Below are 24,598 nucleotides of genomic sequence, written 5' to 3'. Positions count from 1 at the left end.
ATGCAGGAAACACAAGAAGAACCCATAGAGGACGACGAGGTCGTATGCCCCGACACTAAACGCAGACGCACTCCCACAGAGGCCACGCTTGGAACACAAGAGGAACCCATAGAGGACTATGAGGTCAAATTCCCCGATACTAAACGCAGACCCGCTCCACCCTTAAAGAGGCAACACGACCCAAGCGCACGCGCGCAGCGATACGCGACGCGAGAATAGATGCACTCGAGGCTCGCTTAAGCAATCTTGAGGAAACCATCATTGCATCCATCACGCGTACCATCTAGCAGGGCTTGGAGAGCGTTCACCTCACACTGTCCAGATGATGATGATAAAAAGGTTTATTGTATATAAGAAAGTAAATATTGGGTTACGGGAAGACCTGGTCAGGTCTCTAGTCCGGGAAACCGTTGACAAAGGCCGCTTCCCGTGCTCTTTCGATGAGGGCTCGTTGCTCCTCGAGGTCCGAGCTAGACAGGGCCGCTTCCCAGTCTTCCCACGTTGACTGATTTACTATGGCAATACTGCTGTTTTTCTGACAAGCCCATACCGTACAGTACAAGTCTGCCTTTTGGCCACAAAATTTGCAATGCGCCGCAAAAGACTCGGGCTCTCTGGCGTGAAGCCTAGATGGATTATTAAATGACATAGTTTGTAGCCGACGGATATGAGACTCTTGTGATTCATTAAGACCCCTAGCGGGCCCCGACAGTGTCTGCCTCTCAAGGCGCAGATGCTGTAGTATCTCTGAGTATGTTGTCAACGGAGAGGGAGAGACCAAGTCAGCAAAGAAGGACGTAGAAACATCCCTGTGAAGAAAAGCTGGGGGCTGAAGCATGTGCACGCTCGTTTCCCTCAACCCCCTCGTGACCTGGTACCCATATCAGCTGCTTCGGTGCAGCTCGAGTACTTAGCTTGACTAAGAGTTTTGCATGCCAGCGGCGTGATTCTACCACGCATATAGCTTCTATGAGCGGCCTGCGAATCTGTAATAATGTATTCTGACGCGGATTGTGTCGCGGCTAGGGCTATCACCGCTTCCTCCACCGCCAAGGTTTTCCCGTCACGAACTGAAAGCCCGTCTACAACCTGCATTTGGTGCACCACTGAGATTGTCGATATCCCCTTTACAGGGCCCGCAGCGTCCACGAAGAAGGCTCCTTCTGTTCTGGAATAGCAACTTGTTCATCTTCTTGCTCCTTGCCACTCTTCTGACCTGATGATGCTCCGGGTGCATGTTTTTAGGAAGCGGAAGCGTGAGGAATTTGTTCCACCATTCCCGAGGAATATCTTGTCGTCCAGCCACTGGTTTCGGAAAGCAGATGATCAAAACCTCCAAGACCCTGTGGCCTGTCTTAGTTGTGGCCAATCGCATTACCTGGCTTGTAAGATGGGCGCTAATCAATTCAGCAGCCGTATTATGTACTCCAAGTTATAGCAGACGCTCCGTAGATGTTTTCATGGGCAGACCGAGCGCCTTTTTATAAGCCTTTCGAATGATAACGTGCATGTGGTTTAGATCGCTCTTCCTTATCCGAAGGTACGGGGCCACGAGCGCTATTCGGCAGAGGATAAACGCCTGCACTAGCCTAAGGGTGTCCTTTTCTTGCATACCCCTTTTCTTGGTTGTGATCCGAGATATCATAGGGACATATATCATACGTTCACGCCCTTGTTGTTAATGAGCAGCCCCAAAATACGTAGTGTCTCCACCTCGGGAATAGGTGTGTCGTGGACCGAGGTTTCCAGGGGTGCAGTATCCCCCTTCCGGCGGAAGACAAGGAGCTCCGACTTGTCCGGGGAACAGCGCTGGCCGCATTCTGCTGCGAAGTTTTCAACTGTGGTTGCAGCCTCCTGGAGGACCCCCTCCATCTGTCCCAAGGTGCGTTCCGTTGCCCATATGGTTATATCGTCCGTGCAAAGGGCGTGACGAATTCCCATTACGGCATTCAGTTTTTCCAATCTTGATGTGGGCTTGCCTATCTTGCAAGAAGTCCTTGATGTAATACGCGGAAGCGTACCTTTGTACGCTTTCCGCAATGAGTACCCTGTAGATTATCCAGAATCTTGGAGTGTTTCACGCTGTCGAAAGCCCCCTTAAGATCCAGCGCCAGTATGTCCCTACTGTTCCGCTTGCGCGGGGGATCGGTCACTTCCATCTTCAACTGTAGTAATACGTCCTGGGTTGACAAGTGTGCCCGAAACCCGAACATCGTGTGAGGCAGAAGGTCTTGGTCTTCTATATACGCCGATAGGTGCAGTTGCACCACCTTCTCCATAAGCTTCCCTGCGCACGATGTAAGCGAGATGGGCCTCACGTTATTGATGTTCACCTCCTTTCCAGGCTTGGGAATGAAGCTTACATCAGCCGTCTTCCGCGCCCTGGGTAGTTTACCACTTCTCCAGCACTCGTTGACGTATTGCGTCAGATTTTCGAGCGTCTGCCGATTAAGATTGGCAAGGAATCCCACCGTCACATTGTCGTTGCCTGGTGCCGTGCTCCGCCTCATGGCCATAAGCGCCGCCTGTATTTTCTCGACCTCGAACTCCCGATCCAGGTCCGGATTCTCCATACCTTCATACTCCCGCACTGGCTCGTTGTCTTTCATTGTTCTGGTGAGGGCGGCAACCAGCTGCTCGTCCGTGCCCGCGAAGCCGTGCAGGGCTCTCTTGAGGTTACGTTGCTGCTCCCCACGCGACTTGGTGGGCTCTATCAAACATCTAAGAAAACGCCACGTCGCCTTGGTGCCGAGACTGCCTTTCAAGGAGTCACATTTGTCCAACCAAATGTTCTTGGCCAAGGTCCATGCATACTCTTCCGCTTGCGACATTATTTCCGCGATCTTGATCTTGAGCTTGAGGTTATAGTTTTGCCTCTTCCATCGCCGCGTTAGACCCCTTCGCCGCGTTAGACTCCATCGCCGCGTTAGATATATGTAGCAGGTGGTTGTCGATAGCTGGAACGTCTGGAGCGCACGCGTAAAGCGATCCCTGACTCCCAGCAATGACTCGGCCCACTCCTCATACTTTTCAATGGGCGCAGTAAGCGTAGGATCTTCCGCCTTTCGGAACAACGACCAGTCCGTGAGCCTGGCATGCCCTCTCGGTTCGCGATACTTATTGTAGTCCAGGCAGATCTTGAGAATGCAGTGGTCACTCCCCAAGGTCTCATGTGTGTTATGCCATTCATAATTTATCGCTCATTTAATCAAAGAGAGATCTGGGCACGCATCTCTCGAGGCACTGTTGCCAATACTCGTCGGATGCCGCGGGTAAATAAGAATCGTCAAATCTTCGTCTGAGATGGTCGCGGCGAGTTTTCTGCCCTTAATATCCTCCTTACTATAACCCCCAAAAATTTATACGCGCTAAAATCCCCCACTATGATAAGAGGAGCTGATTTTGCCAATTGCGCCGCCTTTTGGAAAATCTCGTCAAAAGATGCACCCCTGCTTTTCGGTCGACTATATATGTTCAATACATACGCACTTCTGCTAGTACGTACATTCGGTAAGAGCTTAATAAAAGTGTGCTCAACCTCAGTGGTTAACTCCTGCTCAATTGTGACAGCCGTGCAATCCTTATGCACCAGAATGCAAGTGGATGAGTTGGTTTGATGTGCGCTGTATGGCCTCAGTTCGGGTTCCGTATTTACGTCCGGCAGTGCAATGATATCTGGTAATTTTTCCAACAATTCAATGTATTGCTGTAGTGATTCCCTCTTCCTCTTAGACCCCCAGTAGCCACTGGAAAATCTGCAACTTAGGAGGGCGGGCCATGTTGAATACTCAAGGACTCCGCGCCTGGTGTTTCCACTCGGGTGTCGGGCAAATCGTCAGCTCAAAGCGGCCTGTTACCCATCCGGCCAGTAACTTTAGGAACCTTTGACCGCGTGCATTCTGCAAGCTCCTGAAGTTTGCGATCAATTCTGATTTCAAAGGCCTGTAGCTTAATCAGATGGGGCTCCAAGATTCCTGTAGGTCCCGCTCTACCCCGCCATGACGGCCCCTCTATATAGCTGCTTGAACGCTTCTCTCAATAATAGTTTGTAGGGCTCTCTTGAGGCTTGCCTGTATATGTTGCACTATGCGAGTCTCCTAACGCGGAAGCTCCCTCTGCAAACACCGCTCCACATATGCCTAAATCCTGGCTTCTTTCTGTGTTACAGCAGCCTTTTTATCGGTCTCCCTCGCCACTACGTTAGTGTTTTCCTCTTCCCGTTTTCCGCAACCTGAGTGGCAGGGGCCACTGCCTGCTGAGTAGGAGGGAGGGAAGCATCCTCCTCCATTGCAGACTCTGTAGGCGTTTCTCGCACGTCTGCACCCTCTGCCGACGCACTAAGCTTCTGAGTTTTATACTTCGCCAGTTCCTGCCTTAATCTACCATTTTCTTCCTAAAGTTTCTCAGCAGCCAACGTGGGAGCTGAGGAAGCGGCAACCTCTGCCCAGCTCACCTTACTGCCCGTGGTTTTCGCTGACCCGGCTCCAGCGCCGGCTCCTTCAATTTTATGATTGCCAGATGGACGACTGCTTCCCTGAGATCCCGGCCGGGAGGGCCTCGTTGCAGCCCTCGTTTCTGGTAGCGACGATGGAGCCGCAACCTGTTTCTGAGCTTGCGTTCAAGGCCCCGAATCCTTCCGGGCCCCTCTGGCCTGAGGCTTGTTGCTGGATTTCCCTCCGCCAGGCTTCCGCCTGGCTGCCGCACCTTTCCTGTATTTCCAGGTGCAGTCCGCGGAGCCTGTGAGATGGCGGCCCCCGCAGACTAGACATCGGGGCTGGCACTCGTGACCCGTCCTCTAAGGTGACCGACCTGCAGACTCGGCAGCGATCATACCGCGGATTAGGGGAGACATGCACCCTATGTCCCACTGTTCCACATGAGGTACAAGGTGGTGCTGTCTTCCGGTAGAGGCGCACCAGCACAGCCTCTCCCCAGTAGAATAGGTTGAACGGCACCTTGCGGCCCTCGAACGTTATCGCTGCCGCGTTTGACTGTCCTAACTTCCTGACACCCACCACGGGAGTATCTGGCGAGTAAATAGCTTCAGAAATAACCGCATCCGACACCTTCGGATCCACTTGAATTACTTCACGGCACGTGTTGTCCGTCGTCTTGAGGTATACATGCACCGCTTGCAATCGGCCGCCAATCTGCAGACTCTCGACAGCAAGGACGTGCCGAATGAACTGTGCGTCCCGAATTCCAACAATGACTATGTTCTGATCCCACGCCGACCAAATAGTGAGTGCCTGTGACGAGCTCGGGACCCCGGCAGCTGCATTCATAGCTTCTCCGATTTGATTGCTGCCCTTGAAATTTGACAAATTGAGTGTTCCCCTGGGTTTTACGACGACAACAGCGTCTTCCGTACCGAATTTGGAACACCACCTTCGGTTTCCAATGCTTCAGTTCCAATGCCTGGAGTCGATGTGGTGACGTGGCAGTCCATAGCGTCCCCACCGCGCAACGCTTCCTGCTGTTTTGAGCTAGCGCGCGTCTCGGCCGCTCGCTCTCGTTCTTCTAACTTCTTCCGCATAACATATTGGGTGGCTTCATCGAATTGTGGCTTCTTCGCAAGCTGTAGCTCCACTACTTGCATGCTTTCCGGGTCATATCCCCGCGGAAGACTCATGGCAACCGCGCCTAGTGCCGCTTCCGCGGCCCGGCGTCGTCACTAGACCTTAGCAGTGGCGAACAGTGTGGTCGATAAAGTCCCATAAGATCGCCAAATGGGCCAACCTGGTTGAAAATGATATCTACGGGTCTCTGGTAACTTGCTGGACACAATCCAAGCTGGTTTTGGGCAGTGCAGATCAATGGTCTAGCAGTAGGACATCAGTTAAGCAGAGCCGACGTGACGCACGTCCACTCCCGAGACGGCTCGCAGCGCCTCCCCGACTGTCCAGATTCGAAGCCGCGAACAGCACGCTCGTACCGTCGCATAGGGAAGCGACGCAACACATGTAACAACAGGTAAACATGGCCCGACACCCATCTAAACAAAAACACAATATGGCAGCGGAACTGCAGAAGTTAGCAAAACAAACCTGCACACTTACAACGGTACCTAAAAACGATCCCCGAACTCCCAGACGTCATCATATTGCAAGAAACGAACGGCCCCGCCAAACTCGCAGGGTACCAGTCTATAACAGGCAAGGCGAAGAAACCAAACGTCACCACGCTGGTCAAGCGAGCGCACAGAGCTATTGAACACGACACCAAAATCAGAGACATTTAAAATGTCCTCGTAGAACTAACTCCACTACGAAAGACGCGCAACACCATCTTAGTACGCAACGTCTACAGCAGTCCCAGATGCCGCCAGCACCACTTCCATGTCCTCTTCAGACGGGCAATCGACTTCGCCCAAGGCCAACAGCTGTTCTTGAGGGCGGTGGACACGGCCTGGGGTTACAAGGCCGTGTCCACCCAAAGGCACGCATCTGTGGGCAACGGCGCAATACGCCGGACACGAGCTCGTCACCGACCCCGCGGTACCAACAAGGCAGGGAGACAGCGTCAGCACCGACACGACGCCGGAACTACCTTTTACGTACAACACACTCAAAGTCACTTGGACAAACACCATGCAAGACTTGGGAAGCGATCACTACATTATTTCCATAGAAGCAGAAGAGGACCCGCAGGAACACAATGCCAGCCGCAAAATGAAGATCACCAACTGGAACCAGCTATGCAAACATCGTGGCAAGCAATAGGTGTCAGACATCAAAGAAATAGACCAATGGACCGACCAACTGCGGCGAGACATCGAGCGCGTGACGCCAACGATCCCGTCGACAGCTGGGCTCGAGACAATAGATTGCCGGTTAGTGCACATTTGGGAAGCCAAGACCCACGAAAAAATTAAATTATGGGGTTTTACGTGCCAAAACCACGATCTCATTATGAAGCACGCCGTAGTGGGGGACTCCGGAAATTTGGACCACCTGGGGTTCTTTAACGTGCACTTAAATCTAAGTACACGGGTGTTTTCGCATTTCTCCCCCATCGAAATGCGGCCTGCGTGGCCGGGATTCACTACCGCGACCTCGTGCTCAGCAGGCCGACACCATAGCCACTGAGCAACCACGGCACGTCGTCAAAACTCACCTGCAGTGCTGACGGAAACAACAGACACAATAGGAGACTACGTAAACGGATAGCGCAGCTCGACAAAGAAATAGAAAAGCACGCGCTTACCCTGCAACAACAACAATGGGAAGAGAAATGCGCGAAGATGGACGGTCAACTCACCGCGCGTTGCACGTGGTAGATACTGCGGTACCTGATACATCCCCTCAACACCAAGACCGCACACATGCAAGGCATATACAAAATCATGCATGCTTACGGGGGAATGGAACAACAATCCCTACGGGATGCGGAACTCCCTTACATATCCCAAACGCCACCTCAAGTACATCCACACTACACGGAAGAAAGCAACGCCACCCTAGATGCAGAATTCTCCGTTGCCGAAATCCAGGCGGCCCTCGTCAAACTAAGCACCAAGTCGGCCCCTGGACCGGATCAAATATCCAATAGGGCAATGCGCAATCTCGATTACGGATCGATCGAGAAACTCACGAAATACATTAACGAGTGTTGGACGCATGGCGAGCTACCCCAGCAATGGAAAGAAGGAAATATCATACTGATACCGAAACCCGCCAAGTAATTACAGCTGGAAAACCTGCGCCCCATCTCCCTCACGTCCTGCGTGGACAAGGTGATGGAGCACCCGTTTCTCAATAGACTCACGGATTACCTCGAGGACAACGAATAATTTCCACACACCATGATTGGGTTCAGAAGACACCTCTCCACGTAAGACGCCCTTCTGTAACTAAAACATCCAATCATATATAATCCAGGGCACTCGACGAGAACCATCCTCGGGCTGGACCTGAAGAAGACCTTCGATAACGTTCGTCACGGTGCCATATTGCGACAAAATATACAAGTTAAATCTCAGACTGCGAACATAAAACTACGTCCGCGACTTCCTCACGCGAAGAACCGCACGCATGCGAGTGGGACAACCTAAACTCGGATCAAATCAACATCGAGAGCTTAGACACCCCGCAGGGCTCGGTGATCTCACCGATGCTTTTCAAGCTCGTGCTGCTGGGGTTACGCGACCGATTGCTTCAAATCGAAGGACTGCATCACACGCTATACGCAGATGATATTGCGATCTGGACAACAACGGGAAGCGACGGAGCGATCGAGCAACGGTTACAGCAGGCCATCCAATGCGTGGAAAACTACCGCGTGGGCACGGTACTCGCCTGCTCGGCCGAAAAATCCGAACTGCAGCTATATAGACTGGTGAGAAAGGGGCGCCCACCCAAAGGCTACACCCCCCCCCCGGAAAAGGAAGATATCCAATTAACGGCATCAAACGGTCTATCCATCCCGATGGTAGACAAGATCCGGGTAATAGGAATGACGATAGAACACAAGGGCGGCAATGGCGAAGCACTTCGCGAGATAACGGCAAGGGCCACCAGGACAATGCAGCTCATCCGACGCATCGCCAACAAAGACGCGGGCATGCGCGAAGGCAGCGTCATACGACTCACACAAGCCTTCGTCATTTCTCAAATAAAGTGCACGGCAGCGTTTCACAACTGGACGGTTGCGGAAATGAACAAGCTCAACGCTCTCTTACGCAAGGCGTACAAATGTGCATTGGGACTTGCGCCCGGAGTCAGCAGCACCAAGCTCTTACAATTAGGCTTACACAATACGCTCGAGAAACTCGTGGAGGCGCAACAAGTGCCCCAACTCGAGCGCCTATCCAAAACTCGACCGGGCAGGCACGTGCTCGAAAAGCTCGGCATCACATACCACACGCGGCATGGCATCAAAGTGCCAATTCCAAGAACTATACGCGAGCAAATATACTTTCCGCCATTGCCTCGCAACATGCACCCCCAACACCACACGGGGAGTCGTAAAGCCAGAGCACAGCACATGAACCAAAGTTACTCTAACAACACGGAGGCAGTCTTCACCGACGCAGCCCGGTTATCGAGACAGGAAGAGTTTCGTGGCGGCAGTTACAAGCCACCGAGGGAACCACCTCAAGAGCGTCACCGTGAACACGGCACATGCCGACGTGGCAGAGGAAGCGGCCATAGCCCTGGCCCTCACAAAAACCAAAGCTACATACATGATCTTCGATTCGCAAACGGCAATTCGCAATTTTGCAAATGGACGCATCTCGCAAGAGGCGCATCACATACTCCAGCAACATCCCATACACCAGGGAGAGGCCGACTTCGATAACCGAAGGCACTTGCTATGGACCCCGGTACACACTGGACTGAGCACCCCAACTAAGCGGCTCACCGCGTTGCTCGAGGCCTCACTCACCAAGCGTCATCGGAGGAAGCGCCCCCGCGGGGCACTGCAAACGTCTGGGCGTGGGAGGATCCTATGACCAGGTTCCACGACATCACGACACACTACCAGTTACAGAGACGCGTATGCGCATTCCCTCACGCTAGGTTAGACAGGACGTAAGCAGTACACTACAGACAATTACAAACTGATTATTACATAAACCCCAGACTGATGCACGCCATGTATCCAGACATGAACACTACAAACAGATGCACTCCGTGTGGCGAGGTTGCCACGCTTTTTCACGCTATGGGAGTGTCAGGATTTAACAAACGATTCGGGCAGCGCCGCACCCCTCCGTCTCTTTCACCGCCAGCCTCCGCTCGCGCTGGAAGACCACACTGATCGGCTCGAACCGGACAGCACAACTCTGGGCCGTCCAGCTAGCCGAGGAATCCACTACGAGACAAGGTCTCGGAACCGCGTCCGCGGCGGGTGCCGAGACCCATTAAATAGACGCTGGACTTGAATCTGATTGATTTGAAAATAAAGTTTACGTTCTTCTTCTTTTTCTTGCAGCGAAGAGACAAACAAAACTTTGCGAAAGCCCGCATAACCTTCTGGTAGCAAAATTAGCATTTTAGTGGGAAATATGGTTTGCTGGGAGGTGTTTTTATGTACTGAAATATGTAGCATGGACTTCATCAAGCAACGGGGACGGACTTTTGTGTTGCTTTGAGAGGCGCGCGCAATGAAAATGTGTTATTGATGCAGATCTATATGTGATACTTTACGGAGAATGCCGGCAGTCAAGAGCAAAGCATGCAGCATTAGGTTCAGTGGTAGTTGAAACATTCAACCAACTGATGACATCTCCTCCAATGACAGTCGGTTGTTGCATTACATTTCTCCTCTATGATTTGCTCCGCAACATTTTCGTGAGACCTCTTTCACCTTTCAAGATACGCCTCGGTTCCCCAATCTGGGATGCCCTACTTTCATTTCATAAGTCATCTCCATTGGCCGAGGAATATAAATCGTCCTTGTTGTTTTCTGTTTCCTCCCACCAATTTTCCAAGTTGTAATAAAATCCCGCATAAATTATCTGTCTTTTGAAATAACGTGGGTATGATACCTAATTGGATATTTATTTATTTAATTTTACTGCATTATTGCTTGCTATTTTATTGATTGAGAAGATAGGGGTGTCGTCGTCTTTCTCGGCAGGAAAAAAGGAACCAGGAGGAATAATAGAAATGTTGATGTAATCCATAATATGTTTTTTACTTGCAATGGTTTTTTTACCTCTATTTTGTAGAAATAGAGGTAAAAAAACCATCGTGTGTTCTTCGAGAACAAGCATACCGCATACCCCTCTAGAGTACACATAGGCTCAGCGTACTTCAGAAAGTACACCTGCACTCATTTTCTTGCGACGTTATAAATATGCATTGTATATAGAATGTCATCCATTCGTCGTTTACGCCATTCTTTTCTAAAACTTGCAAAATAAACCTCAGCTTCGAGAAGCATATGCTGTGTTTGAGGAAAGTTAAAGAAGGTGCACGTACAGCAGCACCTACTTTAATTGTCCAGCACTTCGCTGCGTTTGCGATGAATAGAGCATGATTTGCGACGAATAGATCAAATTCATCACGAGCTGACAAAAAATTACAACGCGGATGTCTTGGCACGACGCTTCTTAGCAAAATGGCGTACTAAAGAACACAGTATATTTATTCCTTAAATGTATGCAAATGAAAATGGAACTGTAACTTTAAAAGTACTTGGGGTCTAATGGGTTAAGAGGGAAAAAATGGAGCTGGGCAGGCCATGTGATGCATAACCGGTGGACCAATACAGCTACAGACTGCATGTCAAGAGAAGGGAAACGCAGTCGAGGATCGCAGAAAAGTAGGTGGGGGGATGAAATTGGGAAATTTGCATGTGCATGTTGGAATCAGCTAACGCAAGACCGGGGTAATTTGAGATAGCAGGGAGAGGCCTTCGCCCTGCAGTGGACATAAGAATAAGCTGATGATGATGAATGCGAAAATGTGAGGATGACGGAGAAAGACTGCCACTGATTTTAGGTGCCATTTCTGGACCTGAGAGGACATACGCTTTTCCTCTCGGTCAACAACATTATGGCACAGAGTGTGGAGCTGTAACCTTAACGTATACCACTGGAAAAGAAGGCTAGCATTCTCGTTTTTCGCTCAGATGCACGCTTACGTCGGCACTTGGGTCTTGGATGTGACCAATTTCCATTGCTTCCACAGGTAATGAGCCTTTCGCCTTCAAGCCCGTAGTTCTTGGACAATTAAAAACTGCCAAGGTGTTGGGAGGACAGCACTCCTTGTTGTACTTGACTTCGTCCAGGAAGAAACCTCGGCTACCGACTGCACTCACCCCAGGATCCTTGCAGTACGTGTCTGCGTATAAATGGAACAAGGCCACTAACATTAAAAAGAAGAAAACATATAAGGGTATGTAACTAATTGTGCTCACGCGCTCTGCAAAGTATGGGTAATGGCACGAAGGAGGGTATCGCGTCTTGACTTCGGATTGCTCTTTGTTAGATGTTTATAAACAGAAAACAAAAGCGTCAAATGGAATATAACAATGTTCACCAGCTAAACATACAATTAGCTCCCACACATGTCTTTTAGCGACGCGTTTAGTAGTATTGGAGTTATGCCTTCTGATGCGATCCACAGAGCTATCAAAGACCTCTCAAGCCAGATGCGTGCTTGGATAGTTGCGCAGTCAGTCTGACAAATGTAGGTGCCACTGCCATATTTTCTTCTCAGGACACAAAACTAAAAGGGACGGCGAGACTTGCTTTCATATCAACACTTTACGCGGTTGTCTAATTGTACGCTCCTCAGGACATTATTCTATTTGCATTCGAGGAAGGTCTGTTAAAAAAAGTCATTATTTCTTACCTAAATATATAATTTAGGTAAGATTTCATGTCATACGCGTGTGCAAGCATATTCATCGCCACTATAATAAAAAGCAGCAATGATAATGCTATGGCAAAGAGAAGGCATGTATCATAGGTTATGCATCTATCCGATGGCGGTTATCGTGTTCTGGTCTCCTTTTTGCTGTTAGATGGTTGAGCATTGTTCTTCCGAAAGCAGTGCATTTTTATACACACACGCGAACTAGAAAATGCGAGCACTTCTCTTTTTATCTGTATTTGTTTCTTAGTCAAGTAATAGTATGTGGCTTCTACGAGCACAGGTAATCTTTACAAATTTCAACCAAATAGTTATTCAGCCTATAAATTTTGATACTTTGGCATTACGCAGACTTAGAAGCTCGACAAAGCGGACCAAAATAGATATTCTTTCATACCTCTCGACTTGATGTTTGCAAGTCTTCATTTGGATAACACCTTTTTCAGACAGCCAGATACTTGTAGATTTCTGTTACGCCGCATTCGGTTTTGTTTAAAAACGCCCGCCTTAATGATGGTTAGCACCTTTATTTCAACGAAGAATAAAGGCTGGCTTTCCAAGCGTAGGCCGGCCTTTTTAAAAGACCACGATTGGCAACAGGTGAGCAAAGTTCACCTGATACTCATCTCGGAACAGCGAAATATGTTAGTATTGGCAACCTTGGTGCAGACGTTGCTTCAGTGTGTTTGCCTGAGCCATTTCTGTTCTTTCCACATTTGTCAGTGGGTGTGCTTGGTTTTCTTGCCCTTCTTTGATAGCGTGGCAGTGCCGTCATATCGCGACATTCGAAAGATGGGAATTTTCTAGATTTTTCTCAGGCTCTACATTATTGTTGGACTGTGTCACATTTATGAAGCCTTACCATGCCACTTCAAGGCCTGTAGCTCTCGTACGATTTGAGCACCATTATATATATATATATATGTGTGTGTGTATGTGTGTGTGTGTGCGTGTGTGCGTGTGTGCGTGTGTGTGTGTGTGTGTGTGTGTGTGTGTGTGTGTGTGTGTGTGTGTGTGTGTGTGTGTGTGTGTGTGTGTGTGTGTGTGTGTAGCATATATTTGGTGTAACGGTTACAGCGTGGAACATACGCAACTTAGATTATCCTTCGGAGCTCCAGCTGACCAGAAAAGGCATACAGTGAACATGAAATAATATAAAGTAGGTAACCGTGACTGCGATACACGAATTGTATGATGCATCTCGCGCAAAGTAAGAATGTATTTTTGTACAGTAGTCTCAAGCATCAATCCTGACATTCTTGCCTCGTTGGCTGCAAATAAGCCACTTGAAAAGAAAAGAATACATATCTGCGCATCCTACTTTGGCTGCATCTAATAATAACCCATGAAAACTTTGTTACTATCCAGGTTTCAGCTAACTGAAGCCGACGTGCTTTTATTATACATGGTGTTTCATTTTAGCTGCACCAAATTTTTAAAATTGCCTGTCGCAGATAGCACAATTATAATCATTGATCTAAACTACTCGATCAGACGGCCATTACTTCAACGAGAAATAAAAACGCCTAATTGAATAATTCACACATTTACGCTAATTAGCTTTTCAAATAATTATTTTGCGGCACATCTTTCAATCTACGAATTACAGCCGCAGAGTTCGCAAGGCGTAGTACCCACTTGGAACGAATTGTCAAGACTGAACCAGTTTCGAAATAATAATTTTCAAAGTGTCCGACGAAATGCATAGGCCTTCCAGTTAACTTTGTGCTTCAATGCATAAAACAGCGTTTACCTCAAAAAGTTAACTGTAACGCCCATGCATTTCGTTGGACACTTTGAAAATTAATATCTCGAAACCGGTTCGAATTCGTCCCAAGTGGATACGCCTTGAGAACTCAGCGGCTATGACTCGTAGATTGAAAGATGTGCCGTAAAATAAATAATTGAAAAGTTAATTAGCGTAAGTATGTTAATTATTCAATTAAGCGTTTTGATTTCTCGTTGAAGTAATGGCCGCCTCATCGAGTAGTTTAGACAAATGATTATAATTGTGCTATCTGCCATAGGCAATTTTTAAAAATTTGGTGCAGCTAAAATGAAACACCCTGTATACGATGTTTAAATAGGTGACCTAATACCAAGTGAGGATGCGTTCAACATTCACGAGAAAAACGGGCATTGAGTTACAATGGCATGGTTGTGGCAGAAGTCGGCAAAGGAAACACACATCACAAAATCATTTTGCCGAGTTCAACTCGAGAGTAAACGCTGGTTGTGCATAAAATCAGCATACTTCTGTCATTGGCGATACCATAAAGTGCAGTAAGTCGACCAGCCCTTGGTACGTTCTCTACAGCTGAACCAGATGTCCAACCATGAAAACTAGTTCAATGGTCTTTTGCGTGAGACTAGGAGATCTTGTGACATGAAAATGCATCGACTTCATAAGAATTCTTTCTAACACAGGCAACTTCTGACTAACATGCATATCAAGGCCACTGACCTTACGCACGTGGGTATTGGCGAGCTCCAGTTTCCGTTTGGCTGGCAGATGGCTGAATCAGCACCTGAGAGTCGATATCGTTTCTCGTCGTTGCATTGAAAGTACACTTCGTCGCCCGGCGCGCAGCAGTCACCCTCGTAGACCCCGTGTTCCAGGCTTATGTCCGGGCAGTCCACATACGCTGCAAGAATGCGTAATTACGATCTTGAACTAGGTAAGTTTGAGTGAATATTCTTCACTCCGCAATTACGCGGCATACATCGATGTTAGATAAAAATTCGTGGGGCCGCAACATTCATATGGGGATGGATTACCCGCGAAACTCTTTAGGCTGCATATATGTGCTGCATACCATATGTAATCATACATTTTTTTCACACGGCACCATACTGCTCCTACACAAGCACTGCCGTGATCACCACACCTCCCATGCGTCTGCGTCAACCGCTGGTGCAGGCGCGCCTTCACCTTTGACGCGCGTGACTTTATAACCGCAGAAGCGCAGCCCACGTGCGTAGGCGCCAACGCCACACTCTTTCCCCCTTCCATTATTGGATAAACAGGATTTAAACAAAATAAAGTGCATGAAGACCAACTTGCTACTCTAAGTGCACTTATTTATATATACACAGTGTTTCTCTTACAATGCCGAATTTATGTTGTTCTATTTGGACCCAAGATACAAACCTATCTTTGAACGATTGCTGAGTGGTGGGGAGTCACCTCCACCGGGGGTCGGCTCGATATTGCACTATGTGCATGTTCGGCCCACGCATTCTGGTCCACGGGCTGTGGTACAGACGTAAGCTGGCCAGGGTACCCCTCCTTCTCCCTGCTCTCGGAACTTAAGCGGGGGATACGTACGGGCCTAATGCGAAATTTAAGCGCCTATCCATACGTGTTTTCATTTCGCGATTTATTGACTGGCACGTACAATTTGTGTTGTGTGGCACGTTGCAGAGGGAGCGAAGTGTTGCCAAGCAAGTAACACTCAAGTACAACAATAGCGCCAAACGGAGTCAGCGATCATCGAAAATGTGCTGTGCGGGTGCGCGCAGTCAATCAATCAATCGCTGGTGCCCGCGTGGCTTCCAGAAAGCACCGCGCAATCGCGTTGCGCATACAATCAGTTTACAAAAAGCTTTGGTGACAACAGTCAACGGATAGAACTATCGATAGCATTCGAGAAACTTCTCACATATGCCGACGCGCCGTGTGTTGAGGGATAACATTTAACGTTAGTTAGCCGATCAAAAGCCGTGATTGAAAAAAGATAAAGAAGTGAACTGACGACGCGCGGTACTCCGGCTCAATCTCTTAGCGATTGTTGCCACTAAGCTTTTCTGTTGCATCCTTCGCTGTTGCACTCGTTGTTCAGAAACCTTGTTCAGAAACGAAAGCATTAGACTTGAGCCGTGGATGTAGTCCGGCATTTCCAGCGCTCCAGGCAGCGGTTGGTGAACTTCTATAGGTTACGCCAGGGACATACGATACGTTACGTGACCCGCCACACGCGGCGATCTGCTTTTAGCGACCATCCGTCCCTCTTCCTCCCCGCTTCTCGGAAAGCCGGTTTCTCTCGCCTTGTGGGTAATTATCGCTTGCTATTTCTTGGTATCGAGGCAGATCCCCTGACTAAGACGCCTCCGCAGCCAATCGGCAAACCTGTTTTTACTTTTGAGGGAACTCAGTCGACTCTCCCTTCTCAAGCTGTCAAAACGTGAAGTACTTGCCTCTGCCAAACCGAGCTCCCATCAAGTGTGTAATCTCCATATTAAAAAATTTTTTTCGATAACTAGTCACGAAGGACGCTGACCCTACTCCTGCTGACAGAGACGACGCCACGATTACGTCTCCTGTCATAACCGCAGAGCTCCAGCTTTTAGCCTAAGGATCTGCGAGTTTGGTTTATAGAAGTACAAGCACGTTTTCAACTCCGGTGCATCACTTCACAAGAAGCAAGGTACCTGCACATAATCGCCGCGCTACCCTCCGACATCGTCGATGTCATAGACGACTTGCTTGCGGGTACGCCTTCAGCCACACCGCCACAGCATACGACGAACGACGACCAGATATGCACAGTCCTGCAGCGCCTCGAACCATCGTCACACAGTAGGCTCCAGCAGCTCCTTCGGAGAAAGTCGGTAACCAACGACCGTCACAACTGCTGCACCGGTTGCGTCACTCATATGGTGAAGACTCCGCAAACGAGAGCCAGTATCCAATTTTGCGCGAACTGTTCTTGTGAGGCCTCCCACAGTCCACACGCATGGTACCAGTGAGTATCTGTAGCCTAGCTGCACTCGCTGACCGTATCTGCCACTGCTCGTCCTCGGCACAGCGACTATCGCCGCTCCGAGAGTCTCAGAGCCAGGAGGACAGACTATAGTGCCTGGAGCAAATATTCTATTGCCTTACCAGTGCACTGGACAAGGTGACAACTCGCGGATACCCTGACGACTAACTTCGGGGTAACCATTCGGCTTCATAGTCTCGCAGTGCACCTAGAAACTGGCCGCGGCAGTTGCGCTGGTACCACCGTCACTTTCGTGAAGAAGCCAGTCGCTGCACTCAACCCTGTTGGTGGACGGGAAATGCACAGCCTAGTCGTTAACGGCGGCATGCGACATCAGCTCTCGTGCAAACCATCTTTTCTTAGTAGTTGACCGCATCACCGGCACCAGCCTCCTCGTCGACACGCGAGCCGAGCTGTCATCGTCCCCGCCACGGCCGGAGATTGTTAACGCGGCAAGTCCCCACTCATATGCAAGCAGTGAACAACACTGCCATCGCGTCGTATGGGCTTAGGTCATCGATACTAGACATCGGACTCCGGCGCTTGCACAGATGGGTGTTCGTGATCGCCGAAGTCGACTTTGCCATACTAGGAGCTGACTTCCTCAGCCATTTCAACCTGGATGTAAGTGTTCGCGATCGGTGCCTAAAGGATAACGTCACATCCCTCGATGTATTTGGCCTGCAGTCTAACCTCACCTCATCTAGCATTTGTACATTTCGGCCGGTCTCCCCAGCGTAGGGTAGCAAACCGGATCTTTCCATCTGGTTAAGCTCCCTGCCTTTCCCCTTTCTTCTGTCTCTCTCTCGCACTCTCGGCCGTTCTCAACGTACGACAAAATACTTGCTGAGTACCTGCAACTCACGAAGCCCCGAAACGATGCGCTAGCCCTGAAACAGATGGTGACGTATCACATGACCACCACCGGACACGGAGGCTCGCTGGACGGAGGTTGGAAGTCACCCACCATGAGTTCGAACACATGCTTCAGCTTGGTGTTATTTGTCCTTCCAGCAATTGCTCTTCCCCGCTTCATCTGGTTCCAAAGCAGAACAGTGGCGACTGGCGGCCTTGTGGTGATTACCGAGTTCTTAATGTCGTCACTATTCCGGATCAGTATCCACTTCCCGACATACATGGCTTGGGAGCTCGTCACGCAGGAACCAAAATATACAGCAATATCGATTTGATGACCGCGTACCACCAAATTTCTGTTGAACCCAGCGGCACTACAAAGACAGCAATCACCACTCCATTTGGCCTATTTGAGTTTGTCCGTATGCCTTACGGTTTAAAGAATGCGGTGCGAACTTTTCAAAGGTTCATGGACGAGGCTACGCGCGGACTCCCGTTCATTTTCGTCTACCTCGACGACATTCTCGTTTCAAGCCGCAGAGACGAAAAGCACAAAGAGCACATTCTCCTTCAAGTTGAGCGACTGGATGAACACGGCCTGGTCCTGAAGGCCCAGAAATGAAATTTCCGGAGTTGAAGCCCTGGATTTTCTCGGTCATCGCATTTAACCCCAAGCCGTCAAGCCACTGGAATCAAGGGTGTGGCCAATCGAGGACTTTCCCTCTCCAACCACCATCCTTCCCTTCTTCCTCACCGCTTCTCGGAAAGCCGGTTTCCCTCCCCTTGGGGGTTGTTATCAGTTCCTTCTTCTTGGTATCCAGGCAGCTCCCCCGACTAATACACCTCCACAGCTAATCGGCAAACCTGTTGGTACTTTTGAAAATAAGTCAGTGAACTGTCCATTCTCAAGCTGTCAAAACGTCCATTACTTGCCTCCGCTAAACCGAGCTCCCAACAAGCTGTTTCCGTAGCGCCTGCACACGAGCGCGCGGTGAACGAGCGACGTTTTGTTTCGCGGAGGCGCATGCTCAGCGGACTCTCTTCAGTGCAAACGCAGTCTAGGCCAGCATGCTGCCGGCCAGCCAAGATAGCGCTCGGTGCACTCTGGTCTAGTGGTTTCAGTGTCAGTATTGGGGGCAAGAAGTTACGGAGTCGCCATCTGTCGGAAGCGCCTCGCTTGCGTTGTATGAGGGATAACGCGGCGCGCTCCTCGTAGATTTGGCTGTCGGCGCTCAATAAAAACACCACGCGGGAGCCCTGCTGGCCATTTCTGTACGTATTCTCAAAGCGAACGAAGTTTCTTATTGTCTAATAAATAACCTTGGGCAAACAGAAAGCGCAGAATAGATTACAGGCGCTATTTTTTACCGAATACGTAGAGTGAGCGCCCATTGTGCGCGGTCGATGCGATGGATTCCCCCGAACCAGCTTGTAGCGCGAATGGCAGGCAATCGCTGAGAGCAGACTATGTGAAATGTGTTCTTACCATATATGGAAACAAAGCACTGCATGAGCGGAGGTCTTCCTGCACTGGCTGCTGTGAATCTTGCCCACGCGTCGCCCACGCACTGCCTTTCGCGATCTCCCCATTAGCGAGGCACTTCGCTCTGTTTCCAACGTGCCGCAGGAGGCAGATTGTCCGCGCCAGCCAATATATCGTTGAATGAAAACACGTATAGACTTGCACTCAATTTTTCATTAGGTATTATTGTAATCGCCGGTGAAATTTTTTGTTCCAGCGGTGGTATATAGAAAGTGGCGCATAGTTGCAGGTACGTAACAGCGCCAACACGGTCGCCTATCATCATCATCATCAGCCTATAATTATGCCCACTCCAGGGTGAAGGCCTCTCCCTGCGATCTCCAATTGCCCCTGCTTTGCGCTAGCTGATTTCAACTTGCGCCTGTGAGTTTCCTAACTTCATCACCCCACCTAGTTTTCTGCCGTCCTCGTCTGCGCTTCCCTTCTCTTGGTATCCATTCTGTAACTCTAATGGTCCACCGGTTATCCAACCTACGCATTACGTGGCCAGCCCAGCTCCATTTTTTCTTTTAATGTCAATTATAATACCGGCTATCCCTGTTTGCTCTCTGATCCACACCGCTGTCTCCCTGTCTCTTAACGTTAGGCCTAACATTTTTTGTTCCATCGCTCTTTGTGCGGTCCTGAACTTGTTCGCGAGCTTCTTTGTTAACCTACAAGTTTCTGCCCCATATTAAGATATGGGGCAGCGCTAAAATGCAATGATTGTACACTTTTCATTTCAACGCCAGTGGTAAGCTCCCAGTCAGGATTTGGCGATGCCTGCCATATGCACTGCAACCCAATTTTATTCTTCTGTAAATTTCTTTCTCATCATCAGTGTCCCCTGTGAGTAATTGACCTAGATAAACGTACTCCTTTACAGACTCTAGAGCCTGACTGGCGATCCTGAATTTTTGTTCCCTTGCAATGCTATTAAACATTATCTTTGTCTTTTGCATATTCATCTTCAACCACATTCTTACACTTTCTCGGTTGAGGTCCTCAATCATTTGTTGCTATTCGTCCTCATTGTTGCTGAATAGGACAATGCCATCTGCAAACCGACGGTTGCTGGGATATTCGCCGTTGATACTCACTCCAAAACCTTCCCAGTCTAAGAGCTTGAATACATCTTGTAATTGTTGCTGAATAGGACAATGTCAACTGCAAACCGATGGTTGCTGAGATATTCGCCGTTGATACTCACTCCTAAGCCTTCCCAGTCTTAGAGCTTTAATACATCTTCTAAGCATGTATTGAATAGCATTGGAGCGATTGTGTCTCCTTGCCTGACCCCTTTCTTGATAGGTCACTTTCTACTTTTCTTGTGCAGAACCAAGGTAGCTGTGGAATATGTGTAGATATTTGACAAGATATGCACGTACGCCTCCTGTCCTCCTTGATTACGCAATGCCTCTATGACTGCTGGCATCTCGACTGAATCAAATGCATTTTCATAATCTATGAAAGCCATATAGAGAGCTTGATTGTACTCCGCATATTTCTCGATTACCTGATTGATAACATGGACATAATTCATCGTAGAATATCCCTTCCTGAAGCCAGCCTGTTCTCTTGGCTGACTGAAGTCAAGTGTTGCCCTGATTCTATAGGAAATTATTTTGGTGGATATCTTATACAATACTGCAAGCAAGCTAATTCATCTGTAACTCTTCAATTCTTTAACGTCTCCCTTCTAATGGATTAGTATAATGTTGGCGTTCTTCCAGCTTTCTGGCACACTTCAAGTCGTGAGGCATTGCGTTTTTCAACTCTTTGCGTTGCGTTTTTCAACCTTTTCAAGCATGATATCTCCTCCATCTTTGATTACATCGAGGGTTATTCCATCTTCTCCAGTAGCTTTCCCCTGATGATGTCTTGCAAGTTCCTTCTGGGTTCATCGCTAGCTATAGAAGGAGCCTCTGTATCATGTTCATCTTTACTTCTAATGAAAGTAGCATGGCTGCTCTGGGCACTGTACAGCTCGTATAGAATTCTTCCGCAGCTCTTACTATTTTATTGAAATTGGTCATGATATTACCCTGCTTATCTTTCAGTGCATAGATCTTGCCTTCTCCTAAGCCAAGTTTTCTTCTCACTGATTTCACTGCTGCGTCCATACTTTACTGCTTCCTGAATCTTTTCCGCGTTACAATTTTGAATATCCCTTACTTTCTTCTTGTTGATCAGTTTTGACAGTTGAGCGAATTCTATCTGATCTCTTGAGCTTGACACTTTCATGCTTTATCGTTTCTTTATTAGCCCCTTTGTTACTTGGGAGAGCTTACCTACTGGTTGCCGTGGTACCTTACCTCCCACTTCAATTCCTGCTTCTGAGATTACGGTTTCATTCATTACATCTATGTTGTCTTCATCTTCCTGCTCTAAAGCTGCATATTTGTTTGCCAGCACCAGCCTGAATTGGTAGGCTTTTACCCTTACTGCGTCCAGGTTGACCTGTTTCTTCTTGACTAATTTTATTCTTTCTCTCGTCAAATTGAGAGAAATCCTTGACTTACTAACCTATGATCGCTGCCCTTTACCTACCTAACCCTTCTAAATTTGGACCACCTGGGTTAAAAAAACCCAGGTGGTCCAAATTTTCTGAGTCCCCCACTACGGCGTGCCTCATAATCAGATCGCGGTTTTGGCACGTAAAACCCAATAATTTAATTTAATTTAACATTCTGCATTATGATGCAATCGGCCGAGAGCATGAAATCTATTTCAATGCTTGTATCTCCGTTAGGGCTTTCCTAGGTTCACTTCCTGTTGCTGCACTTTCCGAAGAAGGTATTCATTTCCAGTCGCCCATATTTGAATCAAAGAAGTTCATTGAAAAGCGGCGTCTACCCACTATAGTATCCAGCGGCACATATCTATAAACCCACGTTGACGTCGAGAAGTTTCACTGAAGAGCGGCAGATACATAGTAGTAGAATTTGGCCTCCGAGAGATTCACTGAAGAGCGGCAAAGGACGCCCATATGTTGGGGCCCAGTGCGGCGGCAGGTTCATTCAAGAGCGCCACAATTTAAGTGGCTCATACGCAGTGCTCCAAGTTGGCATTGGCGAAATAATTGAACACTAGAAGTTAATCCTTGTCACATACCCCGTAAACCAAGTTGTACCAACGGTTGGTTAGAACCCTGTCCCATAAGCACAGCAGCCCGATGCGCTGCCGATTAGACCATAGACAACCTACTCCCAGTAACACATGGCTGAAGTGAAACGGGTCAACTGAAGAGTGACACATTTTCAATGTCGAATACCCGTGACCAAAGTTGATCCACTGATTGAACCAGGTTCTCTCATTACAACAGTGCGATGCTTTAAATACTAGACTATGGGCGATCCAATGACTCCAACTGTCGGGAAAATCGTCAAGAACATCGCTAGGCCGACACACCCTGGAAACTACTAGAAATACCGTAATAAAGGAAATCGGATTAACAGGCCAGGCTAGGAGTAGCTTACATATCGACATGTAGTGGTGGCAGGGATAAAAAAAGAGGATTGGCTGTATTAGAAACGGTGTTATTCCATGAGTTCAGAGAATAAGGCAATGCGATATTAGCCGGAGATAAGATGCTCATATGGATGATCCAGGTAGGGATAAGGATTAAAATGGTTCTCTAAGGCTAGATCCGTGCGACAGCTTGAACATTGTAGTAGTTAACAGACATCATATGTCGCATGGACAGGTAACATGGCATTGCTGAATCAGGCAGTCATGTTTAGACTACGCCTTATACTCAGAAGTGTTTTAGGAACCACTACACCAAATGACCGAGAAGAAAGAGCACCTAGGGGCCCGATTTTTATTAATCATACCATAAGAAGCCAACAATGACGCCAAGGAGAACATAGACATAGGGGTAATTACGTGTACTTACTAATTGAAATAAAGAAATGATAAATAATTGAAAATGAAAATGGATGAAATAAAATTACTCTCCCGCTAAAGGGAACCATGTGTGGATGCGAAGCAGCGGGGAGATGGTTAGCTTGAGCGGGAGATGGTTTCACGGCAGCGGCCCGAGCGCTCATTGCGGCGCTGCACAGGAGAGAGAATGAGGCGTGCGTGTGCTCCGTCATTTTCATACCGCGGAACTACCGTGGCGCCCCCGCGGAGTATGCAGCTGTCGCACCACATGTCGTGCGCGTCGCTCCGGATTCCTAGAGGAGAGAAAGGGGGAGCGTAGGAGAGGAGAGAGAAGAGGAGGGGACGCGCATGCGCTGTGGGGGTGTGGGACGCGAGCACCACTCCGTAGAGTAGAGGAGTCCTAGAAGAGAGAGAGAGAGGGGGGATGCGCATGCGCTGTGGGGGTGTGGGACGCCGCGGGACGGAGGGACGGACAAAGCCCCCGCCATAAGCTGCTTCGCATCTAAAAACAACTGGCCGCAGGTGGGGAACGATCCCGCGTCTTCGCATTACGCGTGCGATCCTCTTACCATTGAGCTACCGCGGCGCCGTTTTCCCATCCACCTTCTGGCGTATATGTTTTAGAACTAGAACTAACCCTGGGAGTATTAGCTAGCGCCACTACTCACAAACCTAGGCGGCGGATATGGAACATCCTTTCTGCCGCAGGCGTCACGAGTACGTGATCTTTTTGGGTGAAGGCAACTGGTCAATAAACCCACATACACTACCTGAAGGCATCAATATTGCCGGTAAGAGCATCGCTCGCATTGCGAAGACATGGTATCGTTCCCCTCCTGCGGACAGGTTTTTTCATCCATTTTCATTTCCAATAATTTATCATTTCTTTATTTGGATTAGTAAGTACAAGTAATTTCCCCTATGTTGTCCTTGGTGTCATTGTTTGTTGGCTTCTTATGATATGATTATTAAAAATCGGACCCCTCGGGTCCCTTTCTTCTTGTTCATTACACAACGAGGGCTCGAATAGCGGGTTTCCGCTGCACCATTATGTCAAACACTTGCCTTTGCTTCGAGTCGTTGATGAATCGGACTTCGCCCTGCCATTTGCTAGCCGCCTGTTTAGCTCAGATGGTATAACGGCTGCCCCACGAAAGGCGGTGGTCCCGGCTTCAAATCCCGGACCAGGACGAATTTTTCTTCAACTGCGAGGCTTTTCTTTCCAGGACCCCGTATGGGTTTCC

At 48.7% G+C, this 24,598-nt stretch overlaps 2 protein-coding genes across 4 annotated transcripts in view; both read right to left on the bottom strand.

The window, feature by feature from the left end:
* Nucleotides 1-11,791, bottom strand: part of LOC119461780 (complement factor B-like) — a 190,843-nt gene extending 179,052 nt beyond the window's left edge. For all 3 annotated transcript variants that reach the window (XM_049672156.1, XM_049672157.1, XM_037723155.2), the window contains exon 1: nt 11,593-11,791. The gene's annotated coding sequence lies outside the window, so the exon portion shown is untranslated. The remainder of the gene's footprint in view (nt 1-11,592) is intronic.
* Nucleotides 11,792-14,740: 2,949 nt separating this feature from the next.
* Nucleotides 14,741-24,598, bottom strand: part of LOC125939700 (C4b-binding protein beta chain-like) — a 35,099-nt gene continuing 25,241 nt past the window's right edge. The window contains exon 4 of the mRNA XM_049672159.1: nt 14,741-14,971. Coding sequence (XP_049528116.1) covers nt 14,745-14,971 — 227 coding nt within the window. The 3' untranslated portion in view covers nt 14,741-14,744. The remainder of the gene's footprint in view (nt 14,972-24,598) is intronic.

The sequence above is a fragment of the Dermacentor silvarum genome, chromosome 8 (genome assembly GCF_013339745.2).
Source record: "Dermacentor silvarum isolate Dsil-2018 chromosome 8, BIME_Dsil_1.4, whole genome shotgun sequence".
NCBI lineage: Eukaryota > Metazoa > Arthropoda > Arachnida > Ixodida > Ixodidae > Dermacentor > Dermacentor silvarum.
Note: the sequence above shows the minus strand (reverse complement) of the source record. Positions and strands in the feature narration are given on the sequence as shown.